Here is a 22,908-nt window from a genome sequence, read left to right as displayed (position 1 = left end):
TCCCTGTTCTTTCTCTCCAATCCCCGCTCCTTTTCCTGGCCTGTCTCTGGGCGGCTGTGCCACCAGGTCCTGGATGACCCCAATGAGGACCATCTGTACATGGGTAAGAGAGCCCTTTCCTTCTGCCACTCTTGCTCAGGCAGCTGTGCTAGCCAGTGCCAAGGGTTTCTGTCCCATCAAAGTTAGCTGTCCCTTTCCCAGGCCTGCTGGGCTCCTCGGTGAGTCCCAGAGAAGGCACCCCTGGTTTGAAGGAGGTGGAAGGGAGTTTTTAAAATCTCTGTCTCCTGTTTGTTCATCTGCAACTCTTTATTGAGTACCTGCTATGTGTTCTTCTAGGCACTGAGGATGCCTAGAAGATAGTAAGTAAGAAAGAGGAGGCCCCTGCTCTTATGAAGCTGGCATTCTAGTTGGGGAAGACAGTGTCAACAACTGTATAAACCAGAGAACTTCAGGTGCTTTGAGGGAGATCGAACAGGGTGATCAGAGAGTGGTGGATGAATTATTTCAGATGGGAGATACCTATTGGGCATCCTAATACCATTATCACACATAAAAAGTAGGTGCAAAGGCCCTAAGGCTGAGAGCTCAGTGTCTTATTGGGACTGAGTAAAGTGAGGAGAGGGCACAGGGATGAGGATGGAGGCTCCAGGAGGCTGTAGTGAGGCCACGGAGGATGTGGGCACTGCACACAGAAGTGGAAGGGCCCAAGTGTGTCCTCAGAGGCCTCATTTTAAAAACTGGTAGGGACATGGGACAGTCCTGTGAGCTGTCAGCATAAATGCTGATGTAGCGAGAAAGGGCAGGACTCATTCAGAACTGGAGAGCAGACTGTCACACCCAGTTGTGTGTGGTTGACAGGTCTCTTGTCCTAGAATGTCTGGCTTGGGCGGGTGTGCAGATGGTCCCATGCATTTTGAGTACATGCAGATGGCTACTGAGAGGGGACCAAGGAGCTGGGGGAGTAGACTCTGGCCTGGAGTCAGAAGTCTCCTGGATAGCCACGGTGTGATCCTGGGCCGCACAAGGCGTGATGAAGTAATGAGTCAGGTTCAGACACAGCTCTGGGAGCTCCTTCAGGTTCAAGTGCGCTGTAGTCGCTTGGGATGTTTTTTGTTTTGTTTTTAGAAATTGCCCTCCAGGTTTTTATTATGAAAATATTAGGCCTGCAGAAAAGTTGACAGAACAGTACAGTGAATGTCTAAATACTGACCACGCTGATTCAATTTTTGTGTCATATCTTCTTTTTCAGTGTAGATTTGATACACTTTATCAGTGCTTCTATTCATCTCTTTGTTTTGTGGAACCATCTGAAAATAAAACAGCAGACACTTCAGCCCCTAAATACTGGGGTGTGCATCTCATAACAAGGGCATTCTCCTACATGATCCCAATACCATTTTCACATAAAAAGAGTACCATAATTCCCTAAGAGCATCTGTTGTGGTCCACATCTGAATTTTATAACTTTAAAAGACTTCCTTCAGAAGCCATACAATAACAACATCTGCTGTATTACTTGATAGAATTACGAGATTAGCTGGGCATGGCGATGAACTTAATCCAAGCACTTGGGAGGCTGAGGCAGGAGGATGGCAAGTTCGAGGCCAGCCTGCGCTACTCAGCGAGACCCTGTCTCAAAACCCTCCTCAAAAAAACAAAACAAAACAAAACAGTAGAGGCTTTTTTAAAGGTGAGATAGAGACTCATGAAAATGTAGCTATTAAAGAATCTCAGCCTTTCTCAAAATGGGGTACCACCATCACTTTATACAGTGTGATTTTGGATGGTATGTGAAAAATATTTTGAAAAGCTTTTTTTAGATTCAATTTGACATTGTATAGGAGAAACTGAGTTGAGTGAAAGAAAAACATTAGGGAATGTAGCTCAGTGGTAGAGCACTTGCTTCGTGTGTGGGGGGCCATGGGTTCGATCCCCATTTCTTCAAGAAAAACATTAATTTTGTGGCATATAGATATAGCCAAGCTATAGAACTGGTTAAGCAAACAAGTGAAGTTTTGGTCCAGAATGGCACCCTCAGCATAATTTTCTCAGACCCAACTCTAAATGGGCTTTTTCTGAGAGGGTTGTTTGTTCATTCAACAAACATTGCAATTTTTAGACCCCTTTCTAGGTTTCTGAGAGAATAAACTCAAAACTCCCCAGCTTCAGGGCAGTCTCCTAGATATTATGCATATGCTTTGAAGGTGATAACACTACACAAAAGTAAGATAAAACAGACCTTGGACAGGGTAAGGGGAGCTGGGAATTCTGGGTGTGGAAAATCCCTGCATGGTTATTTTTTTTTATTATTTTCTAGCCACAATCTGTGTGCTAAAGACAGACAGGCCAGGTAGTAGGTATCAGGGAAAGTCTTGAACAGGAGGCCTGGCCATTGATGTAGAAAACTTGTTCAGACCTGTCATCCTAGCTACTCAAAGAGCAGAGATCAGGAGGATTAGGTCTTGAAGCCAGCCTGGGCAAATAGTTCATGACAGCCTATTTCGAAAATACCCAACATAAAATGGGGCTGGTGGAGTGGCTCAAGTGGTAGGGTGCCTGCCAAGCAAGTATAAGATCCTGAGTTCAAACCCCAGTACTGCCAGAAAAAAAAAAAAGAAAAAGAACAAAAAAACCCCACCTTGTTTTATATCTTTAAGAGTTTAAAAAAAATTCTCACTCACTGCTCAACTCCAACGGTAGCTGAACCATTGGCTGAAAATGGACCTGTTTCAATAGGCCCATGCTGATCGATTTATTGGGAGGAAGGTGTAGGAATTCAGGAAGCTTGCAAGTTAAGACATAAATAACCCATGCAAGAAAGACCAAAGCAACAGTGGATCTGCCCTAACTCAGTCATATGAGCCCTGAGGACTTGGGTGTGACCAGAGGACATAGTTTAACATCAGCTGCAACCCTGGAACCTCCAAGGTACAGGTTCCAGGGATGGGGGCCCATAAGCCATCCCCACCTGCTTGCTTTCTCCCCTGCCCTATTTGCCTTGACCTATGGATTCTTGGCCATTTTGAGCTCTAGAAATAAAGTCAGACTAGTGTCCTTGGGACATCAGAAATCCCTGGTCCTTTGCCTCCTGACAGGTACTTAGCAAGGCAGAACCTTGAGTATCTTTGGTTCTGTGGACAGTTTCTTTCTCTTGCCCTCCCCGTATTAATTTCTGTGTTTCTTGGTGTTTCTGGAGGTGACGGGGAGGATGGGGAGGGAGACGGATTTCCAGTTCCTGAATGTAACTATTCACCCCCTTCTCTCTCCTACAGTGTTTGAACTTGTCAACCAAGGGTGAGTGTCTCAGTCCCCCGACAGGATGCCAGAGGCTCTTGGATCAGCAAAGCTGAGTGAGGCGGTGCCAGGCTCTGCTGGAATAGAGGGTCAGGGCTGGGCTGGGTTTTTATTTCACACATGTGTCCACCTTTCAGGCCTGTGATGGAAGTGCCCACCCTCAAACCTCTCTCTGAAGACCAGGCTCGTTTCTACTTCCAGGATCTGATCAAAGGCATTGAGTACTGTAAGTGGGCTGTGGGAGGGCTCTCTCGCCTAGGGGAAGTTAGCATTCGAGCTGGAAAGTAGGAAGTGTCTTATTTCCCTCCTAGAACCTGTAGGAGGTGGGCAGGAAACAGAGTTTCCTGTGAGATGCAGAGACATCTCACACAGCTTCAGAGCCATTCTGGGGCTGTGCCTTAGACAAACCCTTCTTCCTGCTGTAGAGAAAAAGGAAGAGCCATCACAATAGTGACCATTTCTCCAGCACTTTCTATGTGAACCAGGCACTGTTAGGACTCGGCTTGCATCATCTTATTCTTCCCAGCTACTATAGGATAGAGACCCTGTTAACCCTGTTCTAAAGTATCTCTCACCAGGGCTGAGATAGTGGTTGTGATTGGCAGGTGTCTTTTCTGCTCCTATCATTAAACGTTTTGACTCCTACCCTGCTCTCATGTAGCATTTTTGGGAGGTTTAATTGAGATAAATGTAAAATACTTAACATGGGGTGAAGCCCTGGCCTGGGAACTCAATGAAAGGAGCCACTACTCTCGTTACTGTATCACCATCTCCAGACCATAGCATTACCCATTGCCATTGGCTGACATCCAGGAGCGGACAGTGAGCATCCTTGATCCTACTTTGTGGTCCACACGTCACATCAGCCTGGTCTGATTGAACTCTAGAGCGGGTTGGGAGCTCTGTTGGTTTGGTGACCAAGATGAGTGTTGGTCATTGACAAATGAGACTATGTCTGACTGTCATGAGTCTTGAGGCTTTTTGCTGGGAGCCATACTCACCACCTGTGACTGAGACTGTCACAAATTGCTGTATGAGGTTGGAGAACCTGGTAAACCTTCTTGAAGACTCTCTTCTTCCCTTATTTTTCAGAGCATATGAGTGCCCTACAAGTTTGGGGCAGGAGGTTGGGAAAGGCTTGGGGCTACGGGGTGGTGTGCTTGGGTCTCTGGGCTGTGCGGCCTGGTGGAGATCCTCATGGAGTTTTCCTTCCCCCTCTCTTCTGTTGGTGTCCCCCCATGCCCAGTACACTATCAGAAGATCATCCACCGGGATATCAAGCCTTCCAACCTCCTGGTTGGAGAAGATGGGCACATCAAGATTGCTGACTTTGGCGTGAGCAATGAGTTCAAGGGCAGTGATGCCCTCCTCTCTAACACTGTGGGCACGCCTGCCTTTATGGCACCTGAGTCACTCTCAGAAACCCGCAAGATTTTCTCCGGGAAGGTAGGTTTGGACCTGTTTGAGCTGCCAAGTTCTACATGTGTTAGGGTCCTTTGAATGTAAGTGCATTATGTTTATATAGCTGAAGGGTAGGTACATTTCACATCAGGCTCAGCCAGAAATGAGGACTCAAACAAGAACAGGCCTCTCAGTCTTTCAGCCCTTGTTGCCTTTATTGTTTTTTCCCTAGATGGGTCAGGTACCAACAGCTGAGGGTACTTTCTAACCTCAGTTGCAAGAGCTTTCCTCTCTCTGAATAGCAAAAGCAAAACCTCTGGGACTGGCTCTGATTAGCCCAGCGTAGGTCATGTGATATGCCCATCCTTGGACCAGTCATTATGGCTGGGGGAAGTTGTATTCTTATTGGCTAGGCTTGGGTCAAGTGGCCACCAAGGAGACTAGGGGACACGATCAGCCCCACCTTAAATGCATTCATTGAGAGATAAGAAGAGGTGGTCCCCAAAGAAAGCTGGAGGATTGGATGCTGTACAGGAAAAACTGTAGGTAGCCTTGCCTGTCTCTAGTCCATCACACTAAGCTCTCTTTTTCTTGCAGGCCTTAGATGTTTGGGCCATGGGAGTGACACTGTACTGCTTTGTCTTTGGCCAGGTAAGAGAGGGGGTGTCCGTTCTCCCAAGTACTGCTGGATGGTCCCCTGAATTTAATGGTGTTCTTGCAGGAAAACAGCACTTACTCACTTGACAGTTACAGCTAGGTGTAAATATGAAAAAGGATGCCCTCCTAAATGTACATATCTGTATATGATTCCCTCTTTTCACAAATTGTGAAAAAATGATCTTATAAAACAGAAGGATTAGCAGGATGTGCACATGCCTGTAACCCCAGGCAGGAGGCTGAGGAATAAGATTGTGAGTTTGAGGCCAGCCAGAACTCTATCTCAAACAAACAAAAAAATCCAAACAACAAAACCCAGAAGGGTGGGCGGAGACTGGAGTTTGTAAATAGTTGAATTTAGGGCAAGGACAACAAATAATGCCACCTTTCCCCACACTTGAGCCTGGGACAGGCATCACCAATCAGTAACTGCACTCTTTTCCGCCTTTGCCCTAGACTACGTTGAGGTTCTTTTCATCAGAGTTCCTAGACACTGTTGTCAGGATTAGAATTAGAATGGGATGACTGTCATTTGGTTTGATCGATTTAGGGAGTGTTGTGTGCCTGTTTGTTGTTACAGTTCTTTTGTTGTTCTTGTTTCAATATTATTGATATTTAGGGGTTTCTCTTTAACTGTGAAGATCAGTTTGATTTGGTGAGCAATAAAAGCATGGATTTTTCTCTTTTGTGAGCTCTGCTCCTTTGGAGGAAAACTAAAGAATCTGGTTCCATGTAGTTGTAAGAGAGTTTGTAACTATTCCCCAAAAAAAAATTAATTAAAAAAATTTTCAATCATACAATCAAGTTGAAAAATTATACAGTAAACACATATGACCCCTCCACTTGGATTTTACCATTAGCATTTTCATTGTACCTACTTTAAATGATTTTGTTTGTTTGTTTGTCTGGTTTTTGGTGGTACTGGGGTTTGAACTCAGGGCTTCACACTTGCTAGGCAGGTGCTCTACCACTTGAGCTACTCTGCCAGCCCTTCACTGTACCTGCTTTATCACACATCTCTCCATCCTTCCATCCATCTGTTCTAATACATTGCCGAGTGTGTTGCCCTCATCTCTGCTGTTCCTTTCAGGTACCTTAAAATGTAGTTACTAGCTATAACTCAATATTTGGAATTTGCTTTTCCTTTGGGGGTAAAATTTGCATCCAGTGGGGGGTGGAGCTCAATGCTGGGAAGTACGCCTAGCACAGTGTGCAAGCCCCTGGGTTCATTCCCCAACACTAAAAAAAAATGTACATGTATTGAATCGTACAGATCTCATGTCCTATTTTTAATGAGTTCTGTCCAGCAAATATACTTGGGCAACTCAAGCTTCTATCTCAAGTCCTTTCTCTTAATGAAGTCATTTTCTTTGAACCAGAGTAGACCCCGCTGACTTTCTACCACCTTTTCCACCCCTCTCAGTGCCCCATGTTATAGTTCCTTTATTGCCAGGCATGGTAGCACATGTCTGTGTTCCCAGCACTCAGGAGCTAAAGCAGGAAGATCTAGGGTTTGAGGCCAGCCTGGCTATATATCAAGTGAACCTGGGCTATACATAGTAAGATCCTGTCTCAAGAAGAGAAGAGAAGGGGGGAAGAGAAGGGTTTTGGGAGTTGATTTGCCACCTGGAAGGTGGTACAAAGAATGAGCTTTGGAGCTGGTGCTGGTTGCTCATGCTATAATCCTAGCTACTTGGAAGAATGGGCTTTGGAGTCAGCCTAGTGGAGGTATAAATCCTGCTTTGCACTCCCTTCTCTTCAGTAAAATGAAGATAATAAGATAATGCTTATGGTCTCCCTTCTCCTTTTCTTTCTTTTTTTTTTTTTTATGGTACTGAGGGGTTTGAACTCAGGGCAGGCACTCTACTACTTAAGCCAGTCCACCAGCCATCTATCCTGTGGATCAAACCCAGGGCTTTGCAGGTGTTAAGCATGAGCTAATCACTGAGCTACACCTCCAGCCCAGTACTTATTTCTTACGGCTTCTGAGAGAATGGACAGAGATAATTCAAGTATTCATTAATTTAGCAGATCTTTATTGAGCCCCTACTTTGTGTGAAGAATGTTCTCAGACACTGGGGAGTCCATAGTGAGCAAGACAGACACAAAGCCCTGCCATCTTGGAGCTGATATTCCATTGGAAGACTTAAACAGTCAGGGATGGGAAGTGCTGTGGTTGTAGGGACAGAGGTGAGGCTACTTTAGATAGGGAAACCCTCCAGGTAAGCTTTGATCAGATACCTGTGTGGTGGTACAGAACCAGGTGGAAGGCACAGTGGATCAAGTGTTGGTCACAAAAACCTGGTTGGCTCAGCCCTTGTAACCATTGCTGCTGCTCAAGGGCTTCAGTGGTGTTCTTGGGATTTTTATTATTCTTCCAGCAGGTGGGTACAGAACAGTGTTTGTTTTTGTGTAAGCAGGAAACTGAAGTGAGACTGCAGTGAAGTTAGGAAGGGCTCTAATGCTTCTAGGACATTCTTAATCCATCTAGAACTTTGGGGGATGGCACCTGCTCCCTCCCCAGACTGGGCCAGGCCTGTTGATTTTTCTGCTGTAACCCCTGAGGAATGACACAGCTCAGGTGGCCTCTGAATACACACAGCAGCCAGTGACCACCACTCTGTCTCTGGCCTTTTTGCAGTGCCCATTCATGGATGAGCGGATCATGTGTTTGCACAGTAAGATCAAGAGCCAGGCCCTGGAATTTCCAGACCAGTGAGTACTCTTTCCTTTGTCATCTTCCTTTCTGGGTCCTTGGCAGTCCTGTGTATTCTGTCTCCCACTCCTGATGTGTCTCCCACCCCTCCAGGCCTGACATAGCTGAGGACTTGAAGGACCTGATCACTCGTATGTTGGACAAGACCCCCGAGTCAAGGATTGTGGTACCAGAAATCAAGGTACCTGAGGGCCCTCACTGGCCCCAGGGGCTGACACCAGAGGCCTGGCCTGTGTCCCTGCTTGGAGTTGCTTGGCTCCTCCCATGGCCTGGGGCCTCTAGGCTGCTGGGGTCTGATGAGGGGTGGGGTTGTGTCCACTGTAATTGAGGAAGTGGGGTCTTTGAGCAATTAGCTGGGTAGCCTGTGCTTGTTCTCATTGGCTTGGGCTGATGGCGTGCACCCTCCACAGACTGACCTGGGACCGCCCTGTGCTCCATGCCCTGGCTGTTGAACCTCCAGGTCCTTTCCTGGACCATGACTGTCAAGAGATGTGGACCAGTCCCTTTGAGAAACTGCACTGAGAGTAGAATTTGCACTAAGCAGTTCAACCTCCCCAGCTGCGAATTTCATCTTATTGCAGAATGTACTTTTAGGAGAAACTCTGTCCCCTGCACCTCTGCCAATGTCATGTGTGCACATCTGTCCCTTTAAGAAATGTCTTTGTGTGTTCCTGGGCCTCCTAGACACCTGGCTAACTAGCACTGGAGGTGTGTCTTAAGTGGGGACAGCCCAAAAGGTCACCGATAAGAACTCGGATCTCGAGCAGGGGAGTTGGGGGCAGATGCTAGCCTGGGTCTTCTCCCAGTTATGTCCTTCCAGCTAGTCTCACTGAGCCACTGTTTCCCCTCTGTGAAACGGGAAGATGCCACCTGAGCTGAGCTGAGCTGAGCTGAGCCTTCCGGCATCAGGGAGAGTTTCTGAGGAGTGACTGGTACTCCTTGAGCAGCGAGGCAAGGCTGATGCCAACTTCTACTCACTGCCAAGACCTGGGCCAGATGGAATCGGGTCTGCTGCACACATCTCAGCCCCATGGCTCCTCCTATTCTCTGTCACTGGCTTTTCCACATTTCCTTCTGTCTCGCTCATCTGCACTCCACCTGGCTCACTAGCTCTCCTGCATGCCGGGTCCCAGGCCCTGGCCTCTCCCTCCTGCATGCCCTCCTCGGCTCCGCTTGCTGTGGCAGGGCCTCCCAGGAGCCAGCCACACCCGCCCCTCACCCCTCCTGTCATTCGTTGAAGCTGCACCCTTGGGTCACGAGGCACGGGGCCGAGCCATTGCCATCGGAAGATGAGAACTGCACGCTGGTCGAGGTGACCGAAGAGGAGGTCGAGAATTCGGTCAAACACATTCCCAGCCTGGCAACCGTGGTAAGGCGGGACAGACCACTGACCGACAACAGGGGCCCAGAGAGCCTGAGGCAGGACCAGTGAGGACAGGGCTGGGACACAGGTGGATGCCTGGGAAGCAGAAGTGGGCCCTTAGTGTCAGTGATGACCAGGGGCTGCCCCTAACCCACAGTCACTGGCCTCTGGGCCTTGGTCACACATCAGGGCAGGTAGCCCCTGAGGTTCTAATAATTTCATAGAAAGGGGTAGCTCCCATATAAGAATCATACTGCCCCTTCTAGAATTCCTGCTTTCAGAGCATGTTGGGAGAAGAACCAGGAGGAGGAGGAGGATCAGGCTGGAGCCAAGGATCAGAGCTAGAGCTGGACTCTCTTAAGTTGTGGTTCCAACCTGGCTGGATCTTCAGCCCCTAGAGCACATCTCATGCCTGGGACTCCCCCTTTATATGCTTCAGAAAGTTCTCCCTGTTCCTGAGGGTAGGGTTTTGCTTGGGAGCCACTGGGTCCCCTTGTTTGGCCTTGAATTTGGGTCCTGACCAAGGAAGAAGGACCCAGAATGTCCTTAGGCCTAAGCTTGGAGACACAGAAATCCATAACCCCCCCCTTCCCCAGCCCTCATTGCCAAGCCCCTGCTGGGAGGGCATCTGCCTCCAGGAGGGAGATGGGACTCCAGGTACGGTCCAGGGCTCGGCTGCCCTCCATAGTCACCTTGAAAACCCTGGTTGCATTGGACTAGTATTTGCTCCAGCAGGCAGCAGGCCCTGGGCTCTGGGAGGGACCAAGAGACTGTATGCAGAGTGTTCACCCTCAAGGGACTGGCCGGACTCCCTCTGGGAGCCCAAAAGCTTTGCACCGCCCCCTCCTGCTTCCTACACTCTGCCTCTCTCCTCCTTCCAGAGCCTGAGCCCCAGGGCCAGGCACCCATCCATGTCTCCTCCTCCCCCACCTGGGGCCTCTGCATGACCTTCACTGTTCCAGCCTTACCTACACCCACTCACCCTTCCTCGTCCACCCTTCCACTCCCCTGCCCCCATTCTGTGCCCATGGTGGGAGAGGCAGTGAATGTCAGTGTCCCCGTGGGTTACTCTGCACCAGATTCTGGGCCTGACCCATCCCCCTCCCTCTGCAGATTCTTGGGATCAAGTCTGATCCTGGAGATCTGGACCAGGCATTTGTTATTCAGGAAACAATTCTTGAACCACTTCAGAGTGGATTCTCAGCATTGACATGGCTCATACACTCTTGGAGAGGCAGAGGCTGGCCAAACAAGAGGGTCCTGCACAGGCATTGTCCTCTGGTGGGAGGGACCTGGGCCAGCAAGAAGCTTAAAGAAAGCCTGGACTGCTGAAGAGGGGCAAAGAAGGTGGGAGGAGTTCAAGCACAGTCAGGAACTAGAGCCGCTAGAGCGGGGACAGGTGGACAGGAGCTGGGTAGTAGTCCATGTTGGGAATTGTGATGTCTGGCCCCCCTCTGTGTGTTTGTCATTCTACAAACACTGGCTGAGCACCCATCACATGCCAGGCTGGAGATGACAAAGACAGGCGAGGGATAGTGGCAGCCCTCATGGCATCATGAAAAGAATGGGCCCAGAATGATGTTCCTGTGGGATGACAGGCCAACCAAAGAGATGCATGAGAGGAGGCTTACATGAGAGGAAAATGGCCAGGGTGCTCTTGTCGGGGACAGCAGCACCTGCCAAGTCGCAGGACCCACCAGGCTCTTGCTGTGCTGGTGCCAGGCTGTGACTGTGAGAGCCCTGGGAATGCAGACTTCCTTCTCCATGTGGTTTGCTAGCCAGATGCTCTACCACTGAGCCACTCCACCAGTGAGGTGGACCTCTTGACACATAAAAGTAGCCATTTCAAAGTGAATAACTCAGTGGCGTTTAGGACATTCAGTGTTGAAATTGTCATCTTGATAGCTCTGAAACATTTTTGTCACCTCAAAAGAAACCCCTACTCCCCATTCCCCCCATTCCCTCATTCCAGGTGACCATCAGTCTACTTCCCATCTCTGTGGATTTCCATTCCACACATTTCACATCCATGGAATCCTACACTATATGGCCTTGTGTCTGACTTTTTCACTTAGTGTAATATTTTCAAGGTCTGTCTGTGTTGTAGCATGAGTCAGTGTTTCAGTCCTTTTTATGGCTGAGTAATATTCTATCATATGTATAGACCAGTTTGTTTTGCAGTTCTTCAGTTAATGGACATTTGAGTGTTTCCACTTTTTGGTAAATCAGTGTTTATGAAATACTTATTTTTCTTAGCAGCAAACCCTTAAGAAAAAAACAAAACAAAACAGAAACTCAGTCCATAATACACAAACCATTTGAAGAAGCATTGTGCTCTGATTGAAGTGGGGAGAGAAGGGCTGGTGGAGTGGCTCAAGCAGTAAGATTACCTGTCTAGCAAGCACAAGGCCCTGAGTTCAAACCCCAGTACTGCAAAAACCAACCAACCAAACAAACAAAAAGAAGTGGGAGATGGCTTGAGCCTGACTTCCCAGTGACCCCCATTTCCTTTGACAATCCCTCACAGAATACAGCAGCCAAGAAACTAATCTCTAACCTTCTAGGGCTTCCTGGTTGACAGAAAGCTAAGTTCCACATTTCCGTGGATGAGCAATTCAGTGGGAATGAGGGTGTCTGAGTGGGTTTCGGGAAGAAGGGAGGGGGAGAGGAATGGAGGTGAGCGTCTCTTCTCCCAGACGTCCTTGCTTCCCAACCAAGATGCAGCCCACCTTGGGGGAGAGTGGGTAATGCAGGAGGCAGAGGCCAGGCTCAGGGTCTCGGATGTAGTGTGACCTGAGTCCTTGCCCTCATACCACACCAGCCTGCGAGTGAGCTATGCTTCCCATCTTGAGATGTTTCTCATCCTCAGTTAAAATGTAACCTCCTTATCATTCGCTGGTAAATGGATGGAACTGGAGAACATCATTCCGAGTGAGGTTAGCCTGGCCCAAAAGACCAAAACTCATATGTTCTCCCTCATATGTGGACATTAGATCAAGGGCAAACACAACAAGGGGATTGGACTTTGATCACATGATAAAAGCGAGAGCACACAAGGGAGGGGTAAGGATAGGTAAGACACCTAAAAAACTAGCTAGCATTTGTTGCCCTCAACGCAGAGAAACTAAAGCAGATACCTTAAAGCAACTGAGGCCAATAGGAAAAGGGGACCAGGAACTAGAGAAAAGGTTAGATCAAAAAGAATTAACCTAGAAGGTAACACCCACGCACAGGAAATCAATGTGAGTCAACTCCCTGCATAGCTATCCTTATCTCCACCAGCAAAAACCCTTGTTCCTTCCTATTATGGCTTATACTCTCTCTACAACAAAATTAGAGATAAGGGCAAAATAGTTTCTGCTGGGTATTGAGGGGGTGGGGGGGAGAGGGAGGGGGCGGAGTGGGTGGTAAGGGAGGGGGTGGGGGCAGGGGGGAGAAATGACCCAAGCCTTGTATGTACATATGAATAAAAGTAAAAAAAAAAAAAAAAAAGTAACCTCCTGAGCAACTGTGGCCCTTGCTTGTTGCTGGGTGGGACAGATGTAAAATTACTCAGCCTCTGTAGGAGCAGTCCAGTAGCTCCTCAATGTTAAACATAGAGTTATCATAAGGATCCGAAAATTCTACTCCTAGTGTATTCCCAGGAGAAATGAAAGTATTCCACGTAGAAAACATGCTTACATAAAAATAGGAACATGAATGTCTGCAGTAGCACTGCTCACATCTGCCCCCCAACAACGTGAATGTCTGCCAACAGATGACTGGTAAGCCAAATGTGGTCCATCCATGAAAAGGAATATTATTGGACCATGAAAAGGAATGAAGCACTCAACATGTGCTACAACTCAGGTGGACCTTGAAAACATTACACTGAGTGAAAGAAGCCAGATACAAAGGTCACATACTACATGATTTCTTTATAGAAAATGTCCAGAATAGGTCAATCTATACAAAACAGAAAGATTAGTGGTTGCCAGGGCCTGAGGGGAAAGGGGATGAGGGCTCTATATAAATCCACGGCTGTCTTATATAGGGTGCTTGAGCACAGCCATGGAGGGTTCTGGATCCCCCTGCATACTGTGGGGTAACTGTACTTTAAAATGGTGAATTTGTGGTATGTGGATTATATCCCACTTTTGAAAAAAAAGTTTCTCACCCTCAGAGTTACACTTGGGAAGCAATAGTTTGTTTCTCCTTGGGGTAGAGTGGCCTTGACAGTCAAGACCTGCCCTTGAGGACAGACAAGTTTATGGGCCTGTCCAGCAGTGGCTTGGGACACACAGCCAGCTCTCCTGGAGCCCAGGGCCTGTGAGGTCTACTGAGTGGGACTGGATTATTTCAGGCCCTGCATGTCAGACCCTGGAGCCTGGACCTTACCTTGTGGGCAAGGAGCAGGCAGCTGGGAAGGGACGCCAGACTTGGATGGCTCTGCTGGCATCTCCTGGGAGCAGTTTCTCACAGAGGCCTGCATCAGTCGTGAGCCCTCAGGGCTGGCAGGGGGCAGGGAGAAGGAACACGTTGATTCTCCATGGGTCGAGGAGTCACTGTCCTCTCTCTTCAGATCCTAGTGAAGACCATGATTCGGAAACGCTCCTTTGGAAACCCTTTTGAGGGCAGCCGGCGGGAGGAACGCTCTTTGTCCGCGCCTGGGAACCTGCTCACGTGAGTGTCCACCTGCCTTCCTCCCAGGGCAGGGGGAAGGGACTAGGCCTGGGACAGTGCTTCCCACACCACTGCACGGGCCATCCCTGGAGCTGTGCCACTGGGAAGGACTCGGAGGGAGACCCACCCGGCACAGTGGGGACATCGGCAGTCACTGGCTTTCGTCTTTCTGTGTTCTGGGCTCAGCCAGCATCCGTGTGCCAACAGCTCATCCACCCTGAAGTGTCCCCTGTCTCAGACTCCTGCTTTCATGGCGGGGGTTTGTCTCTGACCATCAGCACTCTGTGGCCCAGAAACATAGTGTTTTGGTTTCGCTCTGGGCCCTTACATGTCAATGCAGACAGGTGTCCACTCACCTGCTAGGAAAGACAGCCTTGGCTCAGCTGTGTGAAGCAGGTGTTGGGGTCCATTGTCTCCGGGGCGGGGATGGCATCCCATGGATCCCAAGGGTCCCTTCTCACTTCCCTTTTCCCTCCCTCTGGCAATTCCAGCAAAAAACCAACCAGGGAGTGGGAGCCCCTGTCTGAGCCCAAGGTAACAACAGCCTGCCTGTGCCATAGCCTCTGCTGGGGCCTGGGGGCGGGGCAGCTGCAGAGCACGGGGACATTTCCACCAGGCAGCCATGCCTTCCAGCCTTTGCCTAGGTCACTGGGGGCCTCCAGACCCAGGGGTTAAAATGAGGGGCAATGAGGGGCTTGGGCCCGATGACGGGTCTTGCATGTGGGCTGAGCTGCAGTGCATGGCGCTCCACCAGGAATGCCTGTGAACTCACCCAGGTCTTCAGGTCATCAGGTCCAGGCAGGCACCCACGTAAATCAGTGCACAGCCATGGCACTGAAGCTTTGTCACAGGCCCCAGAACTTCTCTATTGTGTGTGTGAGTGGTCCGAGCACAGGGTTAAGACCTGAAACAGAAGTTCCTTTCTGCCTGTTGCTGATGTAAAAGCCCTCTGATCCAGGCAGGATTCAGACCTTTTCCTTCCTGGCCAGCCATCCTTCTCCCAAATGCACACATCCAGGGGCTGGCATTACCTGTACCTCCCAGGAGAAATGAGAACTTTTGTGCTTGTAAGACTTGGGAGCACCTGGTTGGTAGCTCTATACCACTTGTCCCCAAATACCTAAGACAGGATGAAGACCCCAGTGTCCTTCCCACTGAACCTCATGTGGTTGCCTGACTCCACACAGCCACTTCTATTGTTAAAAATAGATTTATTGAGGCCTGAGCTGTAGCTCAGCGGTAGAGTGTGTGTACTGTATGCACAAGACTGTGGGTTCAATCCCCAGCACTGCAAAAAAAAAGAAAAAAGCTTTATTAAGAGAAAATTCACAGTTGGGTGCTGGTGGCTCATGCCTGTAATCCTAGCTACTCAGGAGGCAGAGATCAGGAGGCTGTCAATTAAAGTCAGCCCAGGCAAATAGTTCAAGAGACCCTATCTTGAAAAATATTCAACACACACACAAAAAAGGGCAGGCGGTGTGGTTCAAGTGGTAGAGTGTCTGCCTAGCAAGTATGAGGCCCAGAGTTCAAACCAAACCCCAGTGTCACAAAAAAATAAATAAAGAATACACATCCAGTTCACTCATTTAAATGTCTAACTCAGTGACTTCTAATATAGTCACCAAGTTTTGCAGCCATCACCATGACAATTTTAGAATATTTTTCTTACCCAACAAGAAACCCTGCACCTGTGAGGTGTCCCCACCAAAACCCCTCATTTTCCAGCACTCAACTGATGTACTTCCATTTTTGTAAGGATTTATCTGTTCTAAACATTTCTTATAAATGGAGTCATACAGTGTGTGGGCTTTTGTGTTTGGCTTCTTTCATTCACGCATCGTGTTTCCAAGGTTCATCCACATTGCATCGGTGCTTTGATCCTTTTGATGATCAAATAATACTTGGATGGAGCACACTTTGTTTATCCATTCATCTGCTGATGCTGTCACGAATGATGCTGCTGTGGAAAATTGTATACAAGTGGAAGCCATTTCTCTCTGTAAGGCGAGGAAGTTTACCTGGGTAGCCAGGGGCTTAGATTGTGATCAGGGAGACCAGGAAGATGTGTCAGCGTCAGCAATTAAGTTGTCTTCAGCAGCCCACCTCATTTCCAGACTACCAGATGGCCCCTCCTTAGGCCTGAGTCTCCCGCCATGACAAGGAGGGGAAGCCTGGTGGTCTGGCCTTTCCATAGCCCTTCTCTTCTTATCCTCTATGTCAGGCTCTGCCAGAACTGGGGTTGCTTTCCATCCCTGAGCAAGTCTGTTCTTTGTTTCTTTTTAATTTTTAATGAGATCAAAATTGCAAGACACCAACAGATGGAGTCTGGCTGGAAAGGCTTTACTGCCCCTTCATTCTCTCACCTGCAGCCCGTTACCTGCTCATAGCCTATGGGGTGGATGCCATTCTTGAGATGCTTATAGAGATTGGGTCATGGGGTCCTGGACTGAAGGCTCACTTCAGTCTGCAGCAGACCCAGCCTGTGCCAGTGGGCATCTTCAAGAACAGGAGTCATGGCCCCATTCTGACATCTAGGCCCAGCTTTCTGCTCCCCAGGAGTCTTCACCCCCTATTTGTTAGAAACATAAAAAGCCACTGAATGTGATTTTCAAACAGACATCACAATTTTCCTTCCTTGTGCAGCAGGCAGAGTCTTCTGTCTGAACAGGGCACACAGATGGCTGTTGGTAATGACGGACAGTAGCCCCAAATGGCAAGCCCAACGGCTTCCCTTACAAGGGGGCACCTGCGTGAAGGAAGCAAAGGACTTGACCCCTCCTTAGCGATTTCCCCTCCTATCCATGGTTGTTACACCAGGAAGCTCTTTGGGGAGGTTGTTGTAGCCTTTTCTCAGAGGTCACTCTAAGCCAGGCTGCTGCCCCCAGGAGCACATTGTGGGGCAACTGAGGACAAGTGCCATCATTTCTGCCCTGCAGCTTCTACCCTAAGGGGGAGAGAAAGCCCAGAGACCTATAAACAGAGAACACTCCCCACAGCAGGGCCGCCTTCTTCATGTGACCCGTGCAGTGATTTTAGGTGTTACATAGCTAGTTTTGCACCTGTTTTATACTTCCTGCTATTTTTGGCAAATCGTGCTTCCTCATTTACAGAGGGGGTGCAAAGTCTCCTTTGGAAAAATTTGTGTGAGCAAGGAAAGTGGGGCAGAGCAGCTAAAAGATCAGGTGATGGCGATAATGTCCCAGGTGGCACAAGATGACACACTTAGGCAGATGGGGCACAAAGGTGAGAGAGAGCCGCTCAGGGCCTTGCCACCCTTTGTCTGAGCATTAACGCTGGTTTTCTGTTTGGTGAGCAGGAAGCAAGGCAGCGAAGACAGCCTCCGGGGCCCCGAGCCGGCCCCCGTGGGGGAGGAGGAAGTGCTCTTGTGAAAGGTGATCCCTGCGTGGAAAGTTGGGGGGTCCCCGCCTCCGGTTCCCCCACAGATATGCCTCCACAGCAGCCTGGAGAGGTGATGGAGCCGGAGTAGCTGCCTGGACTGCTTGACTTCGCATGCCTGGCCATGTTGCCCCGCTCGGGGCTGCTGCACCCCGCGTTTCCATAGCAGCATGTCCTACGGAAACTGAGCACGTGTGTAGAGCCTTGACTGTCATCTCTGGTTATTTGTTTTTTCCTTTGTTGTTTTAAAGGGGACAAAAACAAAAAAAACAAAAACTTGACTCCGTGACATTGACTGTGGCCGCTGGCTGGCTGGACCGGCAGGTGTGAGTTACAGATCCAAACCCATGTGCATTTTGGGACAATTGCTTTTTAAAATGTTTTTATGCCAAAAAACCATCATTGTGAATTCAGAATCATGTCAGATGTACCAAGTGAATGTGTGTGGGGTTTGAGCTGCACGGAGGAGGGAGCAGAAAACCCCGGCAGGCTGGGGCCATGAAGGTTAGGTGCAAAACCCCAAGCCGTGGCACCTTTCAGAACCGTGCAGGGAGTTTCGATGCAACTTGTTTTTAAGAACGACTTTTTAATTTTTTTATGGGTAGAATTGTAGTCAGGAAAACTGAAAGGGCTTGAAGTTTAATTGAATTGGATTCTCCAACCCTGAAAGGGTATTCGGCTGCTGTGGCAGGAAAAAGTTTGCCTGGAGGGCTGAACATATTTCTTTGTGACATCGTTGGCCGAGCTCTAAGTCAACCTCACTGTTCAATGACAAAAACTTCAGGGTGAAATCCTACACTTCCATGTACATTACATGGCTTAAGAGTCAACAGAAAAATTTCAGTTCTCTAACTAGACTGAACTCTAGAGAGGTTCAGAAGTTATTCAGAGCTTCCAGGATCCATGTCGCGGTTTTTGCCATGGGATCGGAGTCAGAGCCCATGACACCTTTGCTTGTATATTAGCAGCTTTGCTTGTTTGTGACCTGTGCGTTCTAGAGACTGCTAAGGTTTTGTTTTTGTCTTAAGTACTAGCTGGTTGTGGTAGTCAACGAAACGTGTCCAGGGGCCACTTAGGAAATTGTCCCATTTGTTGAGGCACAAATGTCAAAGGTTAGTGTCAAAGCTTTATGGGGATCCATGGTGACATTAGAGAAGATTGTTGGAACTCAGATCACTCCTCAGGATACAAGAGAACCAGGGTTGGCACAGGATGTTCCCTTTGACAGCCAGAGCCCAAGGAGAACAAGTTGCTCCTTTTTTGACTTCCAGCCAATATTGGGAAGTTTGATTAAGATTGGGTGTGACTGTCGAGAGTCACACGTGGATGAATATGAAGTTCGAGGGGGAAGAAAACTGGAAGGACTTAACCCTGGGAGATCATGAGCTCTGTTTCCTAGTGCTTTGGGGGGTTATGAGAGCTCTGGTTTTAGGGGAAATACGGTATCAGTAGTGGGACTCAAAAGACTAGTTTCCCATAGTTTCTGCCTGATGAGCGTTGGTTCAGAGACTTCCTGCAGAGACAGAGTGAGGCCTGTGCCCCCTGCCCACATCCACACAGAGCTGGTGTTCTTGGCTTCCATAGATTTTTCTTAAGCTCTTGATTATAGTTTAGCCAGACTTTTCTTGTTCTCATATAAGCAGTTAAGAATTAGGACATGCCGGTTCCGAAGGGCAGAGACTCCAGTCCAGCAAGGGTCCTCTTGCCTGCTTGCTTTGTCTTTGTAACCAAGCACTTCCTCTTGCCCTCCCCCTTTAACTTTATGGGGAAACCACAATAGCTCCACCCCTTCTGGTAGGAGATGGGGTTTGGTTAGTTTGCAATAAGCACCATGCAGTGGTTTAAGCCAACTGGTCCTTAGGCTCCATCCCAGCCTGTCTGCATGGACTCCAGCCTGGCAGGCAGCATGCAGAGCTCTGCAGAACTCCTCCTGTGTTTACACTACCGCATCGGGCAATGCCATTCCTCCCTACCATGGAACTTTCCACCCAAGATGTCTTATGTGGAATACCAGCAATTAGGCAACACCCACATGTTTGGGTAGGTGGGTTGGGGGAGGTCCACATTGACTACTTTTTTAAAAAAATAAAGAAACACCAAAGAAAGCTGTGGGAAGGAACTACCCCATCCCCCATGGGACGTACAGGTGGACATGGCTGTAACTAGAGCATTAGAACCCCATTCTTGGAGCACAAACATGGGATTTTCAAAAGCCAGCTCTGCCAGAAAGGGGGAAGCTGTCACTAAAAGCTTTTCTTTGTGAGCAAAACGGATGCCATGATGCCTTCCGTGGCTGGCTCATCTATGGACCAATGTGGTGTAAGCAACTGTGGTCTATACCTATGGCCTTGTAGGAAGCACAAATCCTCCCTCACTTTTCTCTCCCTCTGCCCCTTTCCACCTCCCCTGTTCTGGGTTGCCACAGGTCACCAGAAGCATTATTAAGTCCCTTGTTGGCACTTGGGGCCACAGAGTCCATCTCTCTGCTGGTCTAGCCTTTCCATGGGGCGGTACTCCTGTCCTCAAAGTCTTCCTGGAACTAGAAAGAGAACACCTGCACAAGTAGACAGCAAGGCAAAGCCTGTGGCTCTCATTCTTCTTCCAGAGGGGGCCTCCCATTGCCCATGGTGGAACCTGGACCTCCACTTGCTTCCAAGGTGCTAGGGAAGGTCTCGAGGTTGTTGGTTCTTGTCTTTTCTCCAGCTTCATGGGCTGAGTTTCATGGGACTTGACTTTTCTATTCTGTGATCTATCCAATGCCCGATGCTTCTGTTTGATTCCTGATCCTTTCTACTATGCATTTTCCTTTTATCAGGTGTACAAAGTTAAATACTGTGTATTTATCACTTATAAGTATATGAACTTAAAAAATAAGCCTTTGGTGTTTTTCCACAGATGATTAAGCTTCTCTGTAAACTTGAAATAAACAGACAGCAAAATGGTGCAAAGCCTGGGCCTCCTGGGATTCTGTGATTGGTTGCTGTTTATTTCGGGTGTCTGTCCTTATGCTTGTTTCCTTCCTTAGGCTGACAGCAGGTCAGATGCCCAAGTCAAGACTAATGTAGCCAGCAGATCCCTGATTTAAGGCATGTCCCAGTGTGTTGCTGCTCAATATGGTTCCAACACCAGCCAGCTGTGTCCACAAAACCTAGGATCCAGGCAGAATGCGTAAGCTCAGGCCCCACTTAAAGCCACTTCCAGGTGACCCACCTGTTGGTTGAAGTGTGACAGCAAGATTCTGGGGAAGCCAGATGGGTGAGCAGTCTGGGAGAGGTTTTCAGTGTGAGACGTGTCCTGTGGGCTAGGTATGCCGTCAACACCTGGCCCCACGAGGTGGGGATTTACCCCATTGTATGAATCATTGCCTATGGGTTGAGGCTTGGGGAAGTGAAGCCATTTGTCTGAAGGCTTCAGTTTGTCAGCAAATCACCCAAACTCCAGCATTCCATTAATCTTGATGCTTGCTGGTTCTTGTGGCATGTGGATGGCTTCTCCAGGCCAGAGGTCAAGGGCCCATGGTGTTGCTCTCCTGGCTTTGAACCTTATTTTCTGTTATCAGGGGAAAGCAGATGAAGTCTGAAAAACTTTCATCCTGTTGCTGCAGAAAAACACTGAAATACAGGCTGTTGCCAGGCATAGTGCATGTTTATAATCCTAGCATTCAGGAGGTGGAGACAGGAAGATTAGGAGTTCAAGGCCAGCCTGGGATGTATAGCAAGTGAGACTGTCTCATTAAAAAAAGAGAAAGGCTGTTACAAATCAGGAACAGGGAATTCCTGCTCAAAGACCCCATTAAGAATCTGAGGAAAACAAAAAGAAATGTACACAGTGCATCTCTGTACATTTAGGGGTACAGAGACTCCTAGTAGCCCCTTCATGGACAAAAGCTTGAAGAACTCCTACTTAAGGGGCAGCGTCAGGTGTGCCAATGAGAGGGATGTAGCTGAATGCAAGATGACTCTGTTGAGTGAAGTAAGCACTCACCACCAATCCCTAAGCCCAACTGCTATTTGCATTCCATTTCAGAAAAGGAGAAGAAAGGCGATGTCTTCCACTCCAGAAGACAGCCACCATCACTCCTTACCCTGCAGGACATTAAGCCATTTGTCTTCACCTGTTTGTGCTGCTATAACAAAATGCCTGAGACTGGCTAATTTGCAAAGGACAGAAATTTATTTCTCACAGTTCTGGAGGCTGGGAAATCCAAGATCAAAGTGTCAATAGGTTTAGGGTTTGGTGAGGGCTGCTCTCTCCTTCTAAGATGGTAACCAGAAGGTGGAAGAGCTACGATGGTAATAACTCCCTCTGTCAAGCTCCCCACACACACCTTTTCTTTTATAGTGGGAATGAAGTTTGAACTCAGAGCTTCATGCTTGCAAAGCAGGTGCTCTACCATTTTTGTTCTGGTTATTTTGAAGATGGGGTCTTGTGAGCTGTTTGCCTGTGCTGGCCTCAAATCACCATCCTCCCAATCTGAGCCTCCCAAGTAGCTAGGATTTCTAGTGGAGTGGCTCAAGAGGTAGAGCGCCTACCCAGCAAGCATGAAGCCCTGAGTTCAAACCCCAGTACCAAAAAAAAAAAAAAAAAAAAAAAATCAACCAAGTAGCTAGGACTGTAGCTGTGAGCCCCAGTGCCCAGCTTGTCAAGCCCTTTCCATAAGGGCTTGTAAACTTCAGATTAGCTATTTACTCAGCAGAAGACACACTTCTAAACTACAGTTCTCTACACCTGGAAATGAGTTAATTCATGGCAAAGGGAGGGCCAAACTGCTTGCTTTGGAGGCTCAGTGTGAAGTTGAGGTTGGAAACAGCTCTCCATTACCATTCATACCTGTGGCAAGGTGGAAGCCTCTTTGGGTTGGAAGCTTGGGAAACAAATGGGGAGAGAAGCCAAGCCGCTTCTGTGTTCCTTAAAATTGTGACGCAGTATTTTATGTAAAAATGTCAGCACAGTTAACCCACCAGAGAAAAAAGTAACATACATGCCGTAGGAACACAATCTAAAGATGAAAATTCTTAGGCTTTTAGGAGAAGGTTGGAGGGGAGGAGGGATGCCCGCGTTCCAGACACAGAATGTTTTGGAGACCTGAGCACACTGAGCTGGACAGCACGGGGCTTTACTGGTGGAAGCTGTTAACCTAAAGAAGGCGTTATTCAGAGGTGACAGGGATTGTGGTGCATATCCAGGGAGGCCAAGGCCAGGGCAACTGAAAGCAAAAAGGAGGAAGTACATGCTGGTTGTTTCAAAACAAAGGTTCTTTGGTTGCAGCTTATGGCAGGCTGTGGCCTTCGATGGGCTGTTGCCAGGTCTCCTAGAAGGGTTGTGGCTGGGGCCGCCTGTTCCTGGAAGTGACCTTCACTACACATTATGGTTTTGGCAGAATCTTTTCTATTGCTGCTTATCAGGCAGGCAGACATGA

General features: G+C 48.4%; 1 protein-coding gene across 5 annotated transcripts in view; it reads left to right on the top strand.

Annotated features, from left to right (window-relative positions):
- Camkk2 (calcium/calmodulin dependent protein kinase kinase 2) overlaps window positions 1-20,454 on the top strand; it is a 52,374-nt gene extending 31,920 nt beyond the window's left edge. For 2 of the 5 annotated variants that reach the window (XM_074060933.1, XM_074060932.1), the window contains exons 7-17: window positions 67-103; window positions 3,273-3,294; window positions 3,432-3,520; window positions 4,541-4,740; window positions 5,293-5,346; window positions 7,994-8,067; window positions 8,162-8,249; window positions 9,309-9,437; window positions 13,993-14,093; window positions 14,585-14,627; window positions 17,410-20,454. In XM_074060933.1, the coding sequence (XP_073917034.1) occupies window positions 67-103; window positions 3,273-3,294; window positions 3,432-3,520; window positions 4,541-4,740; window positions 5,293-5,346; window positions 7,994-8,067; window positions 8,162-8,249; window positions 9,309-9,437; window positions 13,993-14,093; window positions 14,585-14,627; window positions 17,410-17,580 (1,008 nt within the window). In that variant the 3' untranslated portion in view covers window positions 17,581-20,454. The remainder of the gene's footprint in view (window positions 1-66; window positions 104-3,272; window positions 3,295-3,431; window positions 3,521-4,540; window positions 4,741-5,292; window positions 5,347-7,993; window positions 8,068-8,161; window positions 8,250-9,308; window positions 9,438-13,992; window positions 14,094-14,584; window positions 14,628-17,409) is intronic. The other 3 variants (XM_074060934.1, XM_074060935.1, XM_074060936.1) reach the window with 3 other exon arrangements.
- Window positions 20,455-22,908: the final 2,454 nt, after the last annotated feature.

Source organism: Castor canadensis, chromosome 18 (assembly GCF_047511655.1).
Source record: "Castor canadensis chromosome 18, mCasCan1.hap1v2, whole genome shotgun sequence".
In the NCBI taxonomy this organism is placed as follows: Eukaryota; Metazoa; Chordata; class Mammalia; order Rodentia; family Castoridae; genus Castor; species Castor canadensis.
The sequence above is the reverse complement of the archived record's forward strand: the minus strand, read 5'-3'. Positions and strand labels throughout refer to the sequence as shown.